Source organism: Patiria miniata, unplaced genomic scaffold, assembly GCF_015706575.1.
Source record: "Patiria miniata isolate m_02_andy unplaced genomic scaffold, ASM1570657v1 HiC_scaffold_2, whole genome shotgun sequence".
NCBI lineage: Eukaryota > Metazoa > Echinodermata > Asteroidea > Valvatida > Asterinidae > Patiria > Patiria miniata.
In genome coordinates, this window is record NW_024037058.1 from 7,993,626 (window position 1) to 8,014,161 (window position 20,536).

The 20,536-nt window shown below is 38.2% G+C and overlaps 2 protein-coding genes across 4 annotated transcripts in view; one reads left to right on the forward strand and one right to left on the reverse strand.

The window, feature by feature from the left end:
* LOC119726268 (lysine-specific demethylase 2B-like) overlaps positions 1 to 18,627 on the reverse strand; it is a 32,476-nt gene extending 13,849 nt beyond the window's left edge. Inside the window, exons 1-10 of one of the 3 annotated variants that reach the window (XM_038197898.1) lie at positions 15,674 to 18,627; positions 14,842 to 14,944; positions 5,939 to 6,077; positions 4,807 to 4,885; positions 4,250 to 4,296; positions 3,286 to 3,458; positions 2,698 to 2,804; positions 1,816 to 1,909; positions 1,342 to 1,495; positions 299 to 414 (exon numbers count right to left, since the gene is read on the reverse strand). In XM_038197898.1, the coding sequence (XP_038053826.1) occupies positions 299 to 414; positions 1,342 to 1,495; positions 1,816 to 1,909; positions 2,698 to 2,804; positions 3,286 to 3,458; positions 4,250 to 4,296; positions 4,807 to 4,885; positions 5,939 to 6,077; positions 14,842 to 14,853 (921 nt within the window). In that variant the 5' untranslated portion in view covers positions 14,854 to 14,944; positions 15,674 to 18,627. Of the gene's footprint in view, positions 1 to 298; positions 415 to 1,341; positions 1,496 to 1,815; positions 1,910 to 2,697; positions 2,805 to 3,285; positions 3,459 to 4,249; positions 4,297 to 4,806; positions 4,886 to 5,938; positions 6,078 to 8,560; positions 8,594 to 14,841; positions 14,945 to 15,623; positions 15,642 to 15,673 lie in introns of those variants that run through there. The other 2 variants (XM_038197899.1, XM_038197897.1) reach the window with 2 other exon arrangements.
* LOC119726270 (protein orai-2-like) lies at positions 8,552 to 12,845 on the forward strand. Its single transcript, XM_038197900.1, has 2 exons — positions 8,552 to 9,616; positions 10,092 to 12,845. Exons 1-2 carry the CDS (start codon positions 9,506 to 9,508, stop codon positions 10,599 to 10,601), a joined length of 621 nt encoding a protein of 206 aa, XP_038053828.1. The 5' UTR covers positions 8,552 to 9,505; the 3' UTR covers positions 10,602 to 12,845.
* Positions 18,628 to 20,536: the final 1,909 nt, after the last annotated feature.

Sequence of the window (20,536 nt, forward strand, 5' to 3'; positions counted from 1 at the left end):
GGGATCTTCTTGTACTGGGCCATCAACACCAATACATAAACTGCCAATTCTGAGACAATGAAAGCTAGTGTTGTTGAACAATGTTGCTGCTGGATCTTGTGGTGGCTAGCAGCCTCAGCCTCCGAGGCAGTTTGGCCTTGGGGTAGTCGTCCTGTTGGAGCTTGTTGCATTGGGCAGCTTCTCACTTTGACAACTGTTTGTCTCATTTTGTGTTCAACATGGCTTTGAGGCAAATACCTTTTGAGGATTAGCATTTAGTTAGAGGTGACTGCTTTGTCAAGGAATGCTCTCAACTTACATGGGTTCTGTCCTCAATCTGGGCTACTCGTAGCTGACGGTGTATATGGAAGCTATGAAGGATGTTACCCCCAAACACTAAGGAGTCTTGTGGTGTGTACACGGCATGAATCCAACCTGAATCAAAATGTACACAGACACTGCAGTGTTACAATGAACCTGTGCTTAACCTTGCAAAGGCCGAATTAAAAATCTGCCCACTTGCAAATCTGTGAAGAACCTGGGTCAATATAATTGTCTCAAATGCGTCCCTACTCATCATCTTGAGGAAATGAAAAACAGATGTGACAAAACACCTAGATTCCATAAAATGTTTCATAAATCAAGAGAGCGGTTGTACCTTTTACCCTAAAACTCGAAGATCCTTAAAAGTGTAGAGTGAAGTATTAGAGGATTTTGCACAATTGAAGAAGGAAGAACCAAGCCACCATGAATGAATTGTAAGTTTCAAAGAATTTGTCTCGGGTGGAATTTGGAGAACGAAGGAAATCTTTAAGTTTGTTTTGGAACAAACGCTAAGGGAGTTCAGAAAGTCACCATACCCTTACGCTCATGTACATCAGTAAAATTATCTGTCAACATTACCTAGGAAAAATTTATACACAACTTTGAGCAAAAAGATACACGTTCTTAATTCTAGGCTGGTTCTCCTCAAATCATAGTCTAGAATATAATGAATATGGAGTGGGAACCAGCCTCCACAATGCAATTATATTGGTTGTAGCATGAATGTCTGAGAGCCTCCCTCTAATGGGATCTAATGCTTTGATTATCATTAATTACACACATTAACCCATTCAAAACTGTTTTACATTGTATTATTTGTCCTTATTCACTTATGAATCCATAAAACCATTGAGAGATTGGGCGGTTTCAGGTGCTACAGGGAGTAATAGGCAAGGTGGTTTATGGCACAACAGTAACTAATGTGCTAACTGGTAAAGAACAATGAACCACTGAACCAGTGAAATGAAGTGTTCCTCGATACCGTATTTTTCCCCCGGCTCACCACAGTGAGCGCAGAGTCTATAGGGGTGCTCTTACCACTCGGTATCATGAAGGTGTAGCCGGCCTCTAGGACAATCTTGGTGCACTCTCGGACTCTGTCGCCCAGAAAGATGTCTGACTGTTTGCCGGACAAGACCCAGTTCTCGTACAGTTCCAGATTGTCTTCGCTGGGCGGAATCAACCAGAAAACCTAAAGAAGGGAACACCCAACAAAATGTTTGAGAAAAAAAAACACAGACGTTCTGCATGAACCCTTTATTAAAAAAGCACCAAAGCCAGAAAATGTACACATGCACACGAAAACAGACGTCCTTGCTATTACAGTTGAAATTTGCTGTTAGTGCCAGATGTTCTGCTGTTGTTAACTGAACTTCTTTGGCCTATGGTAAGCAGAGCCATGAAAACTGCATACAGCATAGAGACCAATGAAATAAATGAAATATGAAATATTTATCTGTTCTTAGAGATCTTTACAAGGCAAAGAAAAAAATTACAACACAACATACTCACCTTCTTACCATGGAGGATGTGGTACCAGACCGAAGTGCCACCAAAGTCAATGTGGAAATCTGTGTAGCACCCAGCCACACTCATCAAGCAGTACCTGTTATGAATGATACAAGTTAGTTTTAGGATAAAATTGGCTCTCAGAGCTATGGCTATGTCTATGGCTAAGTTGCCCCATGTAGTTGTAATAGGTGAAGACATAGCCAATACCCGTAGGCAACAGATTTGGATGTGGCCTCATTCTTGTAAGAGCCAGCACCCGATTTCATGAAACTCATCCTAACTAAAAATGTATCGCAGCGCTGCGACATGTCTCATGTCTACGATACGCCGCAGCTGCAATGCGTCCTGCAGTTAAAAAAAAAAAAAAACACCTTGTGGTGAACTGTTTAACTACTTTGAAATTTCAACTGCAAAATTCCAGGCTAATTCACATTTACTTCAGTTTTAAATTGGAAAATAAACCTCACTATTAAACAGCCTGCCAATGTCAGAAATTTCACTGGCAAAACAATAATACCGAAATCAAAAGTTAACTTTGCTTTTGCTTTTATTTCAAGCAACAACTAACCTTTTTATAGGTCAGTGTAAATCAATTTAAAAACAAAACAACAAAGAGATTTTACCAATGTTAACCATTTGGTGATCGTTTGACCAGAAATAAAGATAGATCCTTTAACACTGCAGTCATTTTTGAGGCACATGCCTTTGTTCAGCACGGATGAGCATGAATAACACTTTAATGCATTTATTGCTTACTGAAAAAATAACAAAAACACCTCAAAGAGGGCTGCTAAACTAGATTTTTACATTTCATACAAGGAACTAAACAAACTCATTGAGGGAACAAACAAACAAAGTAACAAACAAACAGAGTGCATTTACTTTTGCACTTTAGGGTATTTCATCTCGGCTAGAGTGTTGGTGCTGTCACGCTGGTCTTTCTTGAGATGTTGTGGCCAGACGATGTCAACCCAGTCAATATGACGAACCTGGAAAATTCACAAGAAAATCCAAAGCAACTCATTTAAAAAAAACTTGATTTGTGGGGGATACAAAGTTAACCGGTTCACGTGGGATGACGTGTATACACGCAAAGGTTTTGAGGTATTCGGAATGGATGACAGATAAACACGCAAAGAGCAAGGCCAGAATCTGTCTGCGACCCGCTCGCAGCGAGCGAGGCCAGTAATATCAGGGTGTGCTACCCGCAGATGACAGCCTGAACCCGTCTGGCATCGAGGTTCATGAAAATAATCTCACGCCTGCGTCTGGTCAATGTCAAAAAAATCCCGGCCCAAACTGATTAAAAAATAACAGAAACAAATGAAGTGTCTCTCACAAGTCGGTATTAATAATTTCAAAACTATTAATGTAAGCTATATCAATATACCAAAAACTGAAAATCAAATAACCCGACAAAACAAGTGAATGGGATATTTGTACAGCAAAACATGCGCATGGTCATCTTACAATGCTTGGAGCTTCCACGAATTCTTCCAACTTGGTGCGACTGAACTCCAGACTGATGACGTTGTAGAGCTGCTCTCGTTCCTTGTTCTCGTAGTACTTGGCAAACTGGGCCATGCTCATCTCAACACCCTTCTGGGTGTGGACGTCCATCACGTCCACCTGCCTCCGACTCCCTGCAACCAATCAGAGGGAACATTCACTAACCCCAACCCTCCAGGGTAGTTTGGTTAGAAACCCTGCAACACTTGTCAAATTAACAAGCCTGATCAGTGTAGCAAGATCCATCAGGTCAAAAATCTCAAGGCCAAAATGCTTCAGAGTCTGTGGTCAGCGAATGCAGCAGGATACAACTGTGGCATTGTTCAATGGGACTAGCTCTCATTGTCTCGAACTTTTATGCACTGGTGTTGATGGCTCAATGCAGCAAGGTTCCACAGACATGTACACCTGATGCACTGTGATGCATCTGGCAGGGTCAGGGTTAAACGCTAATCCTTCAAGATCCTTCAAAATCTATCAGATTTGGAGGCTTTTTTTGTTGGGTAGAAAAGTCTGTACTTTTGTGATGTCTTCAAGGCCTCATAGAGTAATTGTGGCTGGGTTCTTTTAAGCATATTGTCATTGTAGCACCTAAATCACCCTGCCTATTAATCAATGCAGTGCCCGAAACCGCCTGAGCACTATATGGTTTTATTAAGTCTTCAGTGAATTAACACTGAGTAATACAATGTAGCTCAGGTGCTACTGGGTTTTTAAGTATTGAAGGGTGCAGGTTTCGTCTATAGAAACAAGTGATTGTACCCCATCTGCCCATTTCAAGTTTTGCATGCAAGACAGTGCCCAAGTGGTCCTTCATTTGAACGTCTGTCTCTCTTTTACAACATTGAGGGGACACTTGTGCATGGTGACCACAATTTGTATGTTCTTATTCATTTCCAGTTTTCAAATGTAATTCTTCACTTACCAACGTGTAACTTCACGTCATTGACTGTGAAATCCTTGCCAGGCACCCTGTGCAGAGAAAAATGAAGTGAAATTAAAACAAAACTGGGTACAAATTCCATACTTGCAAATGATAGTGACATAAGAATTTTTAAAATCCTAACTCTTCAATCATTGTTTTAAACCGTGTCCTCCTGTTAAATGCTTCATTTGCTTTTCAAGCATTTTGTTCATTTCCAATATTAACACCACTCAAAATCCAAAGAAGAATGTTCAAAACCTAACCTGGTGAAGTTACAGCTCAGGGGATATTACAGGTTTTTTTGGAAAACAGTGAATAACCATACACAACCTTTTGATCACAAAACATAATTCTTTACTCTAATAAAAATAAATAAATTGACTGATCGTTGGAAATCACCACATTTCTTGATTTCTTCTAAATGCCAGCAAGCCAGACGTGATAATTTCACGGGGTGTTAACAGCAAAACCTAAATAAGATTTTTGATAATAATTTTGAATGTAATGTTTTGGGCAACTGCAAAAGATCCTACATGCCGTTAAAGCAACTAACTTACTTGATACCAAGTCCCTCAGTGCTCTTGAACAACATTGGAGTATCAAAGCCCCCTTCTTGCAAAAACTTCATGGTGAAATCTGTCAAACAGAAACAATCAATTTTCACACAAAAAACCCAGCAAGTAATTTAATTGCTTAATTGCCAAAAAGTAATTAGTTAAATTGCAGCCACATGACTTAATTTAAAGCTTAAGACTAGACTAATACAGTCCACCATTTTCACAAAAATAGACCATTCAGTAGTGAAAAAAAATTCTTCCAACAAATTTTCATTTTGTATGTTTTGTCTTACAAAACTCAAACTTTTCGTCTCCAAAAAACCTCCAAACATTTTTTCTGATTTTTGGCGTCTTTCATTTTGCTCACAAATGAATCCACCCTGTGAGAGTCGAAGTATTTTCTGGGCTGCAAACAAGTTGGATTTGGTAAAGAAATAATGCAATAACTAAAAATGTTCAAAACTGTACAACTATTATATTGCTAGGAAAGCAGAAATGGAAAAACAAATCTATTTTTCAGAGTGAAATCGAGTACAGGTTGTCCCACAAAAACCCAACAGTCAATTTTTGAAAACCAACTAATAAAGGTATATTGCATACGGTTGTGGAATATTTTAAAATCACCTCTTAAAGTCAAATAACCAATCTACCATACAAACTTTATTTCATTCAAATCGATGCATTGGAATAAACGCTATGCTTCATCGAACTCGATTGAAAATTATCTTGAGCCACTTTCCTTGATGGTGAGAAAGTGCAGTTAGAGAAACACACAAAGGATTTACTTCCTTTGTTCACGAGTAACGTGCCACTTATTCTACCGGCTTCAAACTGTAAACTTGATAAATAAAATAAAGTGGCCCAAATGGTTTTTCATGCCCCATGTAGTGATTGCTATATATATTGAACATCCTAATGAAACCAACTAAAAAGCATTTGGAAGACCAATTATTCTACTCAGCAATACATTAGACGTGATTTTAAATACTACCCCCACTTTTCAGAAAACATGCCCGATTCAACCGTTAGCTTTTTTGTAGGACAACCTGTAATAGCAAAAAGAATTCATGCAAGCATCAAATACAGAGACATGAGAGTTCCCAAGTATTTCAGACTATTCCAACCAACAAACCTTCTCCGTTCATGACCTTCACCCACTTGGAAGTGAACTTCTCATCATTGATTTTCTTCTCCAGATTCCAGGTTCTCTTGCCTTCGATCTCGTCATCCTGATGTTCCCCTTCATTGTAATGACGCCTCGCTTTCACACGCTGAAACAAGGTTTTCACAATGCAACGTCAATACAATTCAGATTCTTAGGGATCAGATTTCAGTTATCTAAAATCTGCACTTTACACTTGAAATTCGTTAAAAAATTGTTAAAAAAAACCCAAAAACTATTTTTATGAAGGTTGTAAGCATTTTTTCAATGTCTCAGTTACAGAATTTCACATAACATATTGCAAAACTACATGTATAGGTTTTAAATTCCTACTATTTGAAGCACCTTGGACAGCTCAATGTCCCATTTATCAGTTTTTAAACCTCTGTATCCAAATTGTATTCTTTTCAAATGAAAAATTAGAATTTTTTGCAGAACAGCTCTGGCCTTCCTCATGCCTTTTTTACGTACGGATTTTCAGTGTGGGTCACGTGTGCCACCGGTATCCAGCCACCTCGGCACCCACCAACTTGGTAACTGTACAAAAACCAACTCGCCACATAGCAGACGCGGCACCTTACAAACTCGGCACCTGACGAACTCGGCACCTCCGATAGGAAAGAATGCACATTGTATCGATACTGCTCACATAAAGTATTTTCAAACAAAATTCGAAATGTTTCTAAATCAAATCATTGTTCATCTAATAGAAGATGTATACATGTACTTGTCAAGTACTCTTCTTTTTCTAATAAAAAAAGTGCGGAAACAGCGGATTACGCGTATGCATGTACGTTGTGTGTAGCGGGAATCCTGTTTAAAAAAATTTTTTTTTACATGAATAACTGATTATTTAGGGACGGATCATGGTTTCAGGAGGTCAGGTGCCGAGTTGGTAAGGTGCCGAGTTGGAAATCGTGAGAAAGAGGCAACATTTGGGTGCCGAGTTGGCAAGGTGCCAAGTTGGCTAGGTGCCAAAGTGACCGACATTCGTGTCCCCCCCCCCTCCCGGAGCAATTGCACAATCACGATTTCAAGCAAGATGGCGGTATCCGCAAAATGGTTAATGATTACTAGATAACTAGAGCTCTGACGGTACAGAATTCAATGGGTTTTTTTTTTTACTATTTAGCAGTCATACTATAGCTGGGATTATTTTCAACTTCAAGTGACAAAAAAAAAATATTATTATTTTTTATTTGGCCAAGATTTCATACAACAAAATACAGTACAGAGAATAGGACAGTGAAACTCAGTTTAATATTACTAGTGCAAGTGGAACAGGTATAAAAAGATAAAAACATGAACAAGACAAACCCAAATTAAGATGGCCATGATAAATAAAGTGAACTCAAACACTTAGCCCAGGTTGGACGACGTCTTCATTGCATTACGACTGACGTCCAGGGTATAAATTCTACCACCATAGTGAAAAAAATTAAAACACATTTTTGAAATATTTTTACCTGACGGAGGAAGCTGAAATTTCGCTTACATATTCCTTGTGTCCAGAATTGTGCCTGTGCTGGGTTTAGAAAAGGCAAATATGTCTGTGGGCGGCATGTTTACCGAAAATAAACCGTAAGTTCTACGCTTTCGTTGAAAGCATTTTCAGTAGGAACTCTCCGCATGAAGACGTACATGCGCGTGCCATTTGCTGCCATGGCGGCAGCGTGCTAGGTGTGCGTGCACGCGCGCGTAATCTTCACACGGAGAGTTCGTACTGAAAATGTTTGCAAGGAAAGCGTGGAAATGGGGTTTATTTTCGGTAAACATGCCGCCAGCAGACATATTTGCCTTTTCTAAACCCAGCGCAGGCACAATTCTGGACACAAGGAATATGTAAGTGAATTTCAGCTTCCTCCGTCAGGTAAAAAGTATGCGAAAAATGTGTTATAATTTTTTTCGCTTTGGCAGGAGAAATTCATACCCTGGACTCCGTTGCGTGTACACAACGGAGACCAACCTGGGCTATTAAACAGGGCGACTTGGAAGCCTACTAATCCAATCTTAAAATGGGCATGATGGGACAGAAATCAATAGGCGTATAAAAAATCTCTGAGTCTGAATTGAAGTTTGAACAAAAATTCAAACAACTTGAACTTGTGTAGTAGGCTAAATTTCGATCTTAAATTGATTTTCGGCGGCCTAGCAAGGGGACTATCAACGCACAGGCCATATGTAGCATGTGTGGCTGATAATACGGAGCCTCTGAGGTAGTCCAGTATTTTGTAAATTGGTATGGGGTTAGGCCCTAGTGCGCACTACGCGATGTCCGATGACGCGACAGTCAACTTGTGTAAAAATTTAAAACAGCAACAGCGAAAAAAGTGTTCAGGGGTCCCCACATACAAACAAAACGTCTACATTCTTTCCTACGCTACCTTAATGCACTATTGAGAATAATTGTCATTTCAAGAAATAGAAAATTTAGAAACCAAGTTATGCAACATGTCCGGAAACTGGGCAGGTTATCCGTGACTTTGTGCGCATTTTTTGCTGTCAACTTCATTCACCAAAACCACCACCATCAAACAGTGTTTGTAAGCCATAATGACACATTAGAAGTTGCAATTTCTACTCAAAACGTACCAAACTTCTTCCGGAGTCTTTTGACGACGCCATTTTTAGTTCATCTTTTCATAAAGCTGAGAAACAAGTTGAGTATTTGAGACAAAAAAACACAACCGAGCACGGTCGGTCACGTAGACCACACGGTGCCCTTCACGCTCGTACCCACAGCTCTTTATCAAGAGTGGTTCTGGGTATCAGTCACCGTAAACGCGCACAGAAATATTTACCCCGGGTCACCAGCGAACGTATTCTATCCAATGAACGCTCAACGATTATTAGCCGACACCATTTCCTTGAATGGAACAGTTTGTTCAAAAGAAGGTTTTCTTTGACATTAGTCTGTACCCTATCGACCTTGCATCGCAAAACCATGCACATTTGAATTAGGACTCAGACTTTACCTTGAACTTTTGCTTCGTACTCAAAATAAAAAAATTGAAAAATCAGCGTTACGTGTCTTGAAAATCTGGCACATTTATATTTAGTTTTCCTTCTTCAGAGAACAGCATTTTCAAAGCGAATTTTTTTTTTTTATCATTAAACATAGAAAATAGGTCACGTTTTACCCAAATTGTGTGATTAATACTGAGGGACGTTTTAAATTGTACTGGGAACGAGATAGCCAAAATGTTGCGTGATACACGTACTGTTTAGTCTGCGAAAAGTGGGTTTGGTTCAACTTCATTTGTCATAAAAGATAAAAATCGGCGTCAGTAAACTGAAACCGACACCATCTGATAAAGTCAACAGACCGTAGGATTCAGGTCAGCCGTTGTTACTACAGGAAAACATTTAGTCGCCCTGGCGGCTCGGTGGTTACGTGTTGACTCGGTTCCGGAGACCGAGTCTGACAACGAGCGGCGCTCAACGGTGCATTTCCCCGCCACGGCCCCACAACAACCCGCCAAGATTCAGCCCAACAGCAGCTACTCGGACTGGGTTTACCGCTCCTATGTGACCGAGATGTCAAACCAACACTCGGTCCAGGCGCTGTCCTGGCGGCGGCTGTATCTTAGCCGGGCCAAGCTCAAGGCTTCCAACAGGACATCGGCATTACTGGCAGGTTTTGCGATGGTAATATATATATATATTTTTAAAGATTTTATTTTTTAAAAATGTAGTAATGACTTGGCCTATATGTTTGCTTCCGGGTAGAATTGCAATGACGCTCAGTCATAGCTTGAGTAACTCCAGCTGACACGCTCATATGCATTCACATGTAGAATGAATATGAGCATGTCAGCTGGAGTTACTCAAGCTACTCAGTCGTTGCAAATAAGTTGGGAGAAAAAAACCTAAGTTTAGACTGAGAAACATTCCCAACATGCTCAATCTAGTTGATGCAAAGATTTTCACAAGAAAAATGCAGATTCACATGAAAATTATGATTACATTTAACATATATCTTTTAAACATTATAACAACTTCATCAATGGTGGGAATGAAAGACTTGGTTCATTCTCAAATTGAATCAATCATGATCTGTTTTTATTGCCCTTTTTTTATTGATCTTTTTTGTGATTTAAGTAATTCTTGATTTTTCTTCCAGGTTGCTTTGGTTGAGATTCAGTTTGCCGAGACCGGCATTCCAGAGGGGTTGATGATTGCATTCAGCGTTTGCACGACGCTTCTGGTCGTCGTCCACATGTTTGCCCTGCTGATCAGCACCTGCATCCTGCCAAACATCGAAGCCGTCAGCAACGTCCACAACGTCAATGCCGTGAACGAGTCGCCGCACGACTCGCTGCACTGCTACATCGAGATGGCCTGGGGTTTCTCCACAATCCTGGGCGTAATCTTCTTTCTGATGGACATCATCTTGCTCTGCTGGGTCAAGTTCCATAACTACCAATATGCGGCCATCGCGTCCACGGCCATCGCCACGCCCGTGCTCTTTATCCTCTGCGTCTTCGCTGTGCACTTCTACCGTCGGCTCGTTGCGCACAAGTACGAGCGTTCTACCCGTACACTCCAGGAGCTGGAGACCATGGCCACTGAACTTGACAACGGAGGAAAATTCGGCGCCGATGGTGAATCGCATGTCATTCAGCACGTGTGAGGGCGCTGTTCACTTGCCCAGCAGCCTAGCTTTAGTTTGCCATTTATGTGTTATAATATTGTCAGCTGTTGTGTGTACTTGTAGAATTTGAAATTAATTTATTTTGCACATTATGAAATTTATTCTGCATGCCTTGTGTTATTGGGTACATGTACATGTATATTGGTTCTATTACAAAATTCTTATTATACCTGTAAAGCACCATTTTGTCTTTGATTCCAACATTTCTGCATTTATCATTATTTTATGAACTAACATTGGCGAAGGCTAGTAAATACTTTATTTTCTTTAAATGGAACACTGAAAAACTGTGCATAATTCCTTTGTCAGAAATTTGTCACATTTCAGCTGATCAAACTAGCACTGATTTGAGCATCAGAAAGATGTGGCTGTACATTCCACATTCCCGTTTCCACACATTATTCCAGCTCATTACAGACTTATTGTTCTGTAATTAATACATGTTTACATAAAAATTGTAATCTGGCAGTAAATGGTTTCATTTTTGATGTTGAGTAATTTTCTTGAAATGACAGCAAGTCATTCTATCTGAAGCTTTTTGGAACAATCCTTATCTTCATTCCAACTTCATTATTTTCTCTAAATTCATTGTATTTATTTAATGTTGTTGAACATTGTCTATATTAAAATAACTTTATAGTTTACAAATACAGTAGTGTCTTACAATTACATTATCAATGCCTAAAACTACGATTTGGGTGAACTGTAACATCCTTTCTTTAAATAAATTTTATTTTACGTTCGGCACATTCTTAGCCATGCTTAATGTTTTCGATGTTTAACTCACAAAGATATTTTGTTGGCAACCGTTCTCAATCTTTAAAATTACAATATGCTGTAAATAAACACTGTGTTTGTTGGAATTTAATAGAAATGGGATGCCAAAGACTTGGAGCAAAAATACAGTAATCTATGCAGTCCTGAATCAATTAAAATCCAACAAAGGTGCTGGATTTAGAAAGATCAGGTAATGAATGCCTTATTGTACAGGTGACTGTGCATGATATAATTTGATAGGCCTTATTGAAAATTTCAAAATGGCACTTAAACCAAGGTCATCAGTGATGTCTTTTGTGGAGTGGGTTTAAAAAGAAAAGGGCAACAGTGTCAAACAGTGGCTTAGCACTGAGAGCCCCAGTTTCAATTCCAATTTGAAATTTGTCTTCATACATGTATAAAGCAATGAGCCTTGCAAAGTCATTTGGGGGCTGAAAGAAATGTAAATCAAAAGGTCATCAATGTAACTTTACATATTACATGGCTTAACAACTTTATTTTTATTACACCTTGGCTGTTAAATGCACATGAAAAAGCACACAATACTTTGACACGCCGTCATAGAATGTGCATATTTACTTAAATAAGATTTGTGGCTGTGCATGGTGGAGATATTAATAATGAAAGGTTAACAAAAACACCATGTGGGAATAATTTCTCAAACTAAGAGAATGTTTATGAAAAGAACCAGAGGTATAAACTCGACGTTCCGGTCAGTATTCTCTGTCTTCAGGAGAGTGCCTAAACTCTAAGCAACTCTATATTTACTTACTTACCTAAATTCTCCATGTTGTGATTCTTCATGGCCAGTTTCTGCTTGAAATACGATTTCGGATAGAAATCTGGTAAACTTACATTAATTAATTTAACATTAAATATTGAATTTGACTGTAGTTATGCAATGTGTGCTTATGTTGATTATGTACCACTTATTACATGCAAACAGTACTGTGCCTTAAATGGTGGTGGGTTGGAATGACATTTTACACAGTATTACTCAAGAAATGAAATGTTATGGGATTTTTCAGTTCATATTGTACATGTGATATATTGTATCTGTTGCACGTTATACAAACAACGAATGTTTATGGGTACCATGGCAGGAATAATTGCTTGAGCTGACATCAAATGTTCCATTGCACGAGGCAAAGCTGAGTGGAATAGCACGTTCAATCGGTCACCTCAAGAAATTATTTTTTCCACTTAGAATTTGAAACATTGTTTTATACAATGCTTGAATAAAGTAACTCTTGTCATCTGATTGGTAACTTGTAAACTTCTTGGGCCAAGTTATTAAGTGCACAACTGCACATGACCAAGCAATCAGAATACAGGAGTTTATTTGGGCGTTGTATAATATAAAAAAGAAAATGGTCTTCAATCATTTTATGGAAGGCAAAACAATGATGAAATATGATAAAAGGAATAAACTAAAATTGAATCAAAGATGTAGTAGCTGTTGTGATAATTTATAGTGTATGTATCTTGTTTGTACATTAAATGTGCTGGATTTATGGGCATACATACATGTACATGAACATGCAAGTGGTTATAGCGGTAGATGCAAGATTTTTTTTCAAAGGGGATTAAACTGTTGAAGTTAACATGTACACAGACCAAAGACCTTATTAAAGCAAGGAAAACTTGAGGAAAATCGACCAATATGGAAATGAAGATCCGGGGGGGGGGGGGGGGGGGGGGGGGGGGGAGGTGCACAATATTTCAATTATTTATGGAACATGACAACTGGTAAAGGATATTCCACAGCTTTCTTATTTTTTTTAAATTACAGTTGGTTTATTGTTTGACATAACAGTAAGTGGAATTGATAATGGACTTTTTTTTAATCTCAAGTTAGAACAAACGACAAAGATTCAAAAGTTATCATTCACATATAAATTATAAAAATTGAGTACATAAGTCTAGAAATTAAATAAATACGGTATAGTAATTTTTTCTGTAACATAATCTGGCCAAAGTAACATAATCATATAAAAAACTTACAAATATAAATATATAATTAATACATGTGTAACCGGGGAGAGTGGGATTTATTAGTTTTAAAATGCGGCACTCTCCTTACAACCGAGTGGTTCCACTAAAAAATAATTTGGGTGGAGCGAAGTTTTCTGTTTGTCTCAATAACATCAAATGTTTTATTTACAGCACAAATATGAGACAATATATATACAAATTATTAGGATTTTACAAAAGAATTACAGTATATATATGAACTTTGGGTATATCAAACGACAGTCAAAAAGGGAAATTGGCTAATGAAGTCACTCCAAGGATAGTATCTGAAATGCATAAAAACAATAAATGACTAATGAATTATGGGAATAACTTCCAGATCAGAATACATTATTAACGATATTTAATTTAAAGAAATTTGGGAAAGTCTATTTCAAATGATAAATGTGAACATAAATATTATAGCAACACTAAAATTTAAGTTAAAGTTTGCATACTTGTGTTGCTCAGAAGTTACCAATTTGTTTTTGTTTCAAAAGGAAAAATGGAGATTCACAAAAATAAAGTACCTGATAACATTGTTTTCCGGAATTGCCGAAAAAATATTAAAATAGTAGGAAATTGTGTTTAAAGAAATGTTCTATTAAGCATAAAATACAGTCAACGGAAATCCTTGTTGTCATGCCACTCATGCAAAAATTAAATAGAGAATCATTAGGGAAAAACCTGATTCTCAAAAATACTTGCAAATCACGACAACAGATTTATTTCTAAAGTTATTAATCAGTCGTGATCGCAAGGCAAATTTCCGGCCGTGTCCGTTTTGACGGCCTTAATTTCTGGCAATAAACAAAGCATACAAAAGACCAGAATGTTGCATAAATGATGGCATAAAAAGATTCAGGCATAAAAAGGTTTTAGGCATAAAAAGGTTTTAGGCATAAAAAGTGAAATATCAGACAAGGAATTTACTCACCACTTGGGATGGTCTACGTTCATGCCTTCTCCGTGTCCGATGTCAAAATCGAAGATCAGCAGTTAAAATAGACGAAACTGCTATCAGGGAGCCTCACTCAAAATTTGCAGATATAAGGGAGAGTGCAAGAGCTCGCAAAATGATGGTTTGAACGCAACAACAAATCAAAGTTATTTCGCAGCTAGCCTTACAAGAAAACTAACCGAAACGCCCGGAATGTCTGCTATTTCTCTTAAACAAAGCGCGGTGGAATGCAAAACTCGCCTGCTCGCTACGCCCATTGCATAGTTTAGCAAAATTCTAGGCGGCGCGCGCTGTGCAAAAAAAAGTTTAGTTGGCCGCGAGAGGGTGCTAGGCTAGGCAAAAAGCATGATCACAAATTCGCAATGGCTGCTCACATGTGCATCGACACAAACACGAAGTTACAAAAGTTATGAAATGAATGCTGGAGTAAGGAACCTGTCGGGTAAAAAGTAAGTACTGAAACCCGACCTGGTTACACATGAATCATCAAATTGGCTGCAGCTGAGGTGATAAATTAAGACTGTTGCAGATGACACACTGGGACTTGGTAGTGAAGTTCGTCTTTCCTGCCCTTTTGATATATAAAAAAGAAGCGGAAGACAAAAACAATTGATTCAGTCAGTCAAGCAAACAACATACAGACTATCCTTCAAGTGCTAAAAAAAAAAAGTGAAGATAAAACAATTCAAGTGACTAATTCAGTATTTGAATGTCCCATAAAAATTTAATAGGGGGGGGGGGGCTTGGGAAGGGACACCACATTTGACATCAGAAGGCATGCACTATAGTTCCCCTTTTTCTTTGTATTATAAATGTGGAAATGGTTCATCTTGTTCAAAATGCGACTATCTTGTTGCCATGTACTTTCTGTGTTCCCCATTCTTTTTGATCCACGTTGACTACAGCTTAAACATATTGAAAATGTATGTACCTATTCAAAAAGCGCGCTCAAAGTGTGACTCGAGTTTGCATCTGATGTACCGCATCATCGATTGTCCTTGAAATCAGTTGAGTTTGTTTTTAAACATGCCTTTTTATTTGAACACAAATTATTTTTTAAAACTCTTTATACCCAATACTCACCAGGGATAAAGTTCAGTTTCCAAGCTTTAAAATGGTATGTAGTATGTGTTTCCATGCTGACGTAAAGACTCGCACAAAAAATATTTTGGGACGCACTGTAGTTATGCAGGGCTCCAAATAAAAACCACTTTGACAAGAAAATGTACAGAAATGTAGTGAATACATACATATTTGGCAGGAGAATGTTCTTGGGGGGAGGGCATATAATGGTACATACATTGTATGTCTCTCTAGTGGATCGGAGTCCTCGTTCGGCAGATAAATGAAGATCTTCCACTGGGTGTGCACTCCATCAATACAAGCTGCAAAAAGAGCAAATTGAAAATATCCTAAAAGCCTTTTGACAACGGAGATAATATGAAGAGTTTATGTCCAAAAGTTAAATGCGATATATGCCATTTTGTTCACTTTTTGAATCCCACTCTGTCCAGTCTGCCCAAAGTAAATTTCGACAGTTGTTATATACTTGAACACTTCTTAAGCATACAATAAAGCAAAAAAATAAGTTTAGAAACAGGTGTTTTGTCATTTTTTATTTCTTAAAAGATTTGCAACTGTGAAAAAGTTTAACCTTTTTTAAATTGATATATCCCATTTTAGAAATAAACTCTTCATATACTCCATCATACCCACAAAAAGTGCAATACTGCATGCACGTAGTTACAAGTCTGTAAGGTCAAAATTTATCTAAACATATCAATGCATAAACACTGACTGCCCAAAATGTAACTTAATCGTGTACACAAGAACACAGTAGCGATATGCATGTATATAAACTTGAACCAAATGGCAGATTGATTCGTATACAAGTTTGTGAGCGTGAAGGTAACACAAGCTGTATATGTTCACAAAAAAGTAAACCTTTAGGGCTTTTCTTTGCTATGCAACAAAAGATCCAGGTTCTACGATTTTCAATGTATCAAGTACATTAATTTTTCATAAACCAAGTGTCACAGCGGATAAGTTTGTACAAAAGTCATTTGGAAGTATGGCAGCGTATGTGATAAAATAATGCTTGTAAAGAACCAACATCGTTAGGTTCAAAACTTTTTTATTTTTAATTAATTAATTTATTATTATAATTATTTTTTTAAAGGGGAGGGGGATATTGGAATGAAGCAAAATGATAAAAAGGCAGTATAGCGGATCCAGAGTGGGCACAGCCAGCAACCCCCTCTCCAATTATCACAGCTCTCTGTTTTTTGAAGAGGTAGGCCTACGTCTTTCCCAAATTTCTTGTACCGTCAAGTGGTTATTATCAATTCACTTCAAAGACAGAAATTTTCACCCACATAAGCAAATATATGCCGCACTTGTGTGTTTGAATTTCGCTTCCACTTTCTGTGCCCCACCTTCTGAATATGCTGGATCTGCCACTGAAGGGCACATATAAGTCCTTCCCGATTCATTTTTGTTGTTGAGAAAATGACCATCAGCTAAAGTGATATCAGTTAATATGTTATCAAAGCGAAGGAATGTACAAAAAATGATAAACAGCCACACATGATGAACACTGGGTAAGGCTTGTACAAGATTGCTGAAGCTTGAATACCGATTTAGTACAATTAAGTGTAATTATGAGGAAACATGTATGTCTACTGCAACGAAAGTCTTTGACTTTGGAGATAATTCTGTTCAGTTTCAAATTGTCAAAAAAAACAAAAACATCAATCCCTGAGCCAATACACATGTACCGGAACTTAAGGTTTTCTTTTGAGGATGGAACACATATTAGCATTTTAGTGTGCTTTTCCATTGCTATGTACTCAGCATAAATATACTGAATTCACCAGAGTTTGTCATTAAACTGCAGGTCTAAAACATCCACGTTCCTTGATATGAAGGCAAAGAGGAACACAGGAAAAAAAGAGAGAAGAAAGAAAAAAAAGAAACAAGTGAGAAAGCACCACAAGTGTCTCTCATGAAAAAAAAACATGAAAGTTGAGAAAAAATTGAAATGAACTAAGTTTGTACAGTTCAAAAAAGTGGTCAAGTCTACAGACTGTGATCATATTTATGGGGATGCAAGAAACAATTGCAAGGCAGACGTTTCATTTAGTAGCAATTACTAATCAACTGCACGGTTATTAAAGGACGAAAGACAAACTTTTACAAACTTGTCATTCCAAAAAGGATGAGAAGCCTCTTCCAAGGTAAATTGTCTATATAGGAAGAGCGTCCTGCAAATATGACATAGCCAAATGAGCAGGAACGTCTTCCATATACGTCATTGCCAAAGCAGGAGGAGCATCCTCTGCAAATTGCCAAAGGAGAATCATCATCTAGCAAATGGGTCTTCTATAAATTAGGGGTCCAATAGGAAATATTGTATTTTTTTTTAAATTTAACTAAATAGGAAATGTAAAATTCTCATATTTTTGGCTAAAAAGTGGGACAAAATGTACAGTCTTAAAATATTAACATTTTGCCTCCTCAAAAGGTAAAACTATGCCATTTTTCAGGTCAAAATGGTGGATGTGCCAACTCGGTTTCAACATGATATACAATTTTTAAAGAAATAAATGTTAAGATGTGATGAATGTTCCCCAATATTATGGTTTATTATGGTGACATTTTGTGTACATCCCCGTGGCCCTGTTACGTGTTAAACCAATTCTGCTGTGTGTAAATGTCTTCAATGGTCACATTGTTTACTTTTCCTTGGTATTTTAAAAATTCTGTCCAGTAAATGAAAGGATAAGAAAACAACAAGACAGCAATGCTGAGAAACAAAAAAATATATGACCATTTGTTATATTTCACACTTAAGATGGTGTCTTGTGGTGTCCCAGTTACGTGTGAAACCTAGTGTTATAAATTGTTATATTTTTCTCATCCACGAGATGCGCCATTCTGCAGAAGGAGCATCTTGCAAATGCAATTGCCAAAGGAGGAGCATCATGCAACTGACTCATTGCCAAAGGAGGACCGTCTTGCACCAGCAAGAAGATGTAAAGCATAGTCACTTGGTATATTTCTCTAGATAGCTAGAATAAGAGGTGTACTCATCCATGAGATGTGCCATGATGCAGGCGTCTTATTTAATACACCAGCGTAGGTCACTCATGAAACTAACTTCTATGATTTTGATAAAACTGTGATCCAATTACATGTATGGATTCTAATACTAAATACTAAATTCTAATACAATATTTCATTTTATATTTGCATATGTGATTGTACTAAACTGCACTCAACAGCAAAGCGACTCAAAGTTTAGTCACTTGTTATATTTGTCTCAACAGCCAGAATAAGAGATGAACTCATCCATGAGATGTGCCATTCTACAGATAGGAGGAGCATCTTGCAAATGCCATTGCCAAAGGAGGAGCATCTTGCAACTGACTCATTGCCAATGGAGGATCATCTTTCACCGGCAAGAAGATGCAAAGCGCAGTCACTTGGTATATTTCTCTCTCAACAGCTAGAATAAAGAGATGTGCTATTCTGCAGAAGGAGCATCTTGCAGTTGGGTCATTCTATAAATTTGGGGTCCACTTTTTCCCCGTCCCTGTTACATCTGACATCTATGATTGTATAATTCTGATGCACTCCTTAATGCAGTCATCCTCCAAGAGTGATTGTGAATAGCAAACTACCTACCCAACAAATAAACAATCACTTGAAGTCATTCTTAATGATGCTTGAATGGCAAATTACAAAGTACCAAGGTAACAGGGACGGGAAAATGTCACACTTTGGACCCCAAATTTATAGAATGACCCACTTGCCATTGCCAAAGGAGGAGCATTGCACAACTGACTCGTTGCCAAAGGAGGAGGACCGTCTTGCACCAGCAAGGAGATGCAAAGCGTAGTCACTTGGTATATTTCTCTCTCAACAGCTAGAATCAGAGATGTACTCATCCATGAGATGTGCCATTCTGCAAAAGGAGCATCTTGCAGATGCGATTGCCAAAGGAGCAGCATCGTGCAACTGACTCGTTGCCAAAGGAGGACCCTCTTTCACCAGCAATAGACGGAAAGTTTAGTCACTTATTACATTTCTCTCTCAACAGCTATAATAAGAGATGTACTCATCCATGAGATGTACCATTCTGCAAAAGGAGGAGCATCTTGCAAATGCCATTGCTAAAGGAGGAGCATCGTGCAACTACCTCATTGCCAAAGGAGGAGGGCCGTCTTTCAACAGCAAAGAGACCCAAAGCGTAGTCACTTCTTATAAACCGTATTTTAGTCACTTATTACATTTCCCTCTCAGCAGTTATAATAAGAGATGTACTCAGCCATGAGATGTGCCATTCTGCAAAAGGAGGAGCATCTTGAAAATGCCATTGCCAAAGGAGGAGCATCGTGCAACTACCTCATTGCCAAAGGAGGACCGTCTTTCACCAGCAAAAGACGAAAAGTATAGTCACTTATTACATTTCTCTCTCAACAGCTATAATAAGAGATGTACTCATCCATGAGATGTGCCATTCTGCAAAAGGAGGAGCATCTTGCAAATGCCATTGCCAAAGGAGGAGCATCGTGCAACTACCTCATTGCCAAAGGAGGACCGTCTTTCACCAGCAAAAGACGAAAAGTATAGTCACTTATTACATTTCTCTCTGAACAGCCAGAATAAGAGATGTACTCATCCATGAGATGTGCCATTCTGCCAAAGGAAGAGCATATCTTACAAATGCCACTGCCATTGCAAGTATCATGCAACAACCTCCTTGCCAAAGGAGGAGGACCGTCTTTCACCAGCAAAGAGACTCAAGTGTAGCGTAGTCACTTGTTATATTTCTCACTCAATCTTATCAAAACTTCCAGAGGCAAACATTGAACAACAGAGCTGCAAGTTGGCCAAGAAGTTATTTTGCATCTTCAACACACGTGTTTAAGAATAATGTAAGTACTGTGAGTTAAATTATCTGTGTCCAGCAAAACGTTGAAAGTAATTGCCTTCCCTGTGCTATTAATTTTCATCCTACTACTATAGGTTTTCTCGGTCAATTTCGGCAAATGAGCAGCCAATTTAACCACTACGCTATTCTATTTCGCGCGAAATCAAATGCTACTGAAAAGGGTCATTCGATTTCGTTTTATGACCAGTCAAATGTACTGTTGCGTCA

Bases quoted from the DNA above. Each gene is read 5' to 3' on its own strand.
- LOC119726270 (XM_038197900.1), top strand. From the start codon at position 9,506: ATGTCAAACCAACACTCGGTCCAGGCGCTGTCCTGGCGGCGGCTGTAT. The intron at 9,617-10,091 runs GTAATATATATA...TTTTTCTTCCAG, and splicing joins TACTGGCAGGTTTTGCGATG to GTTGCTTTGGTTGAGATTCA.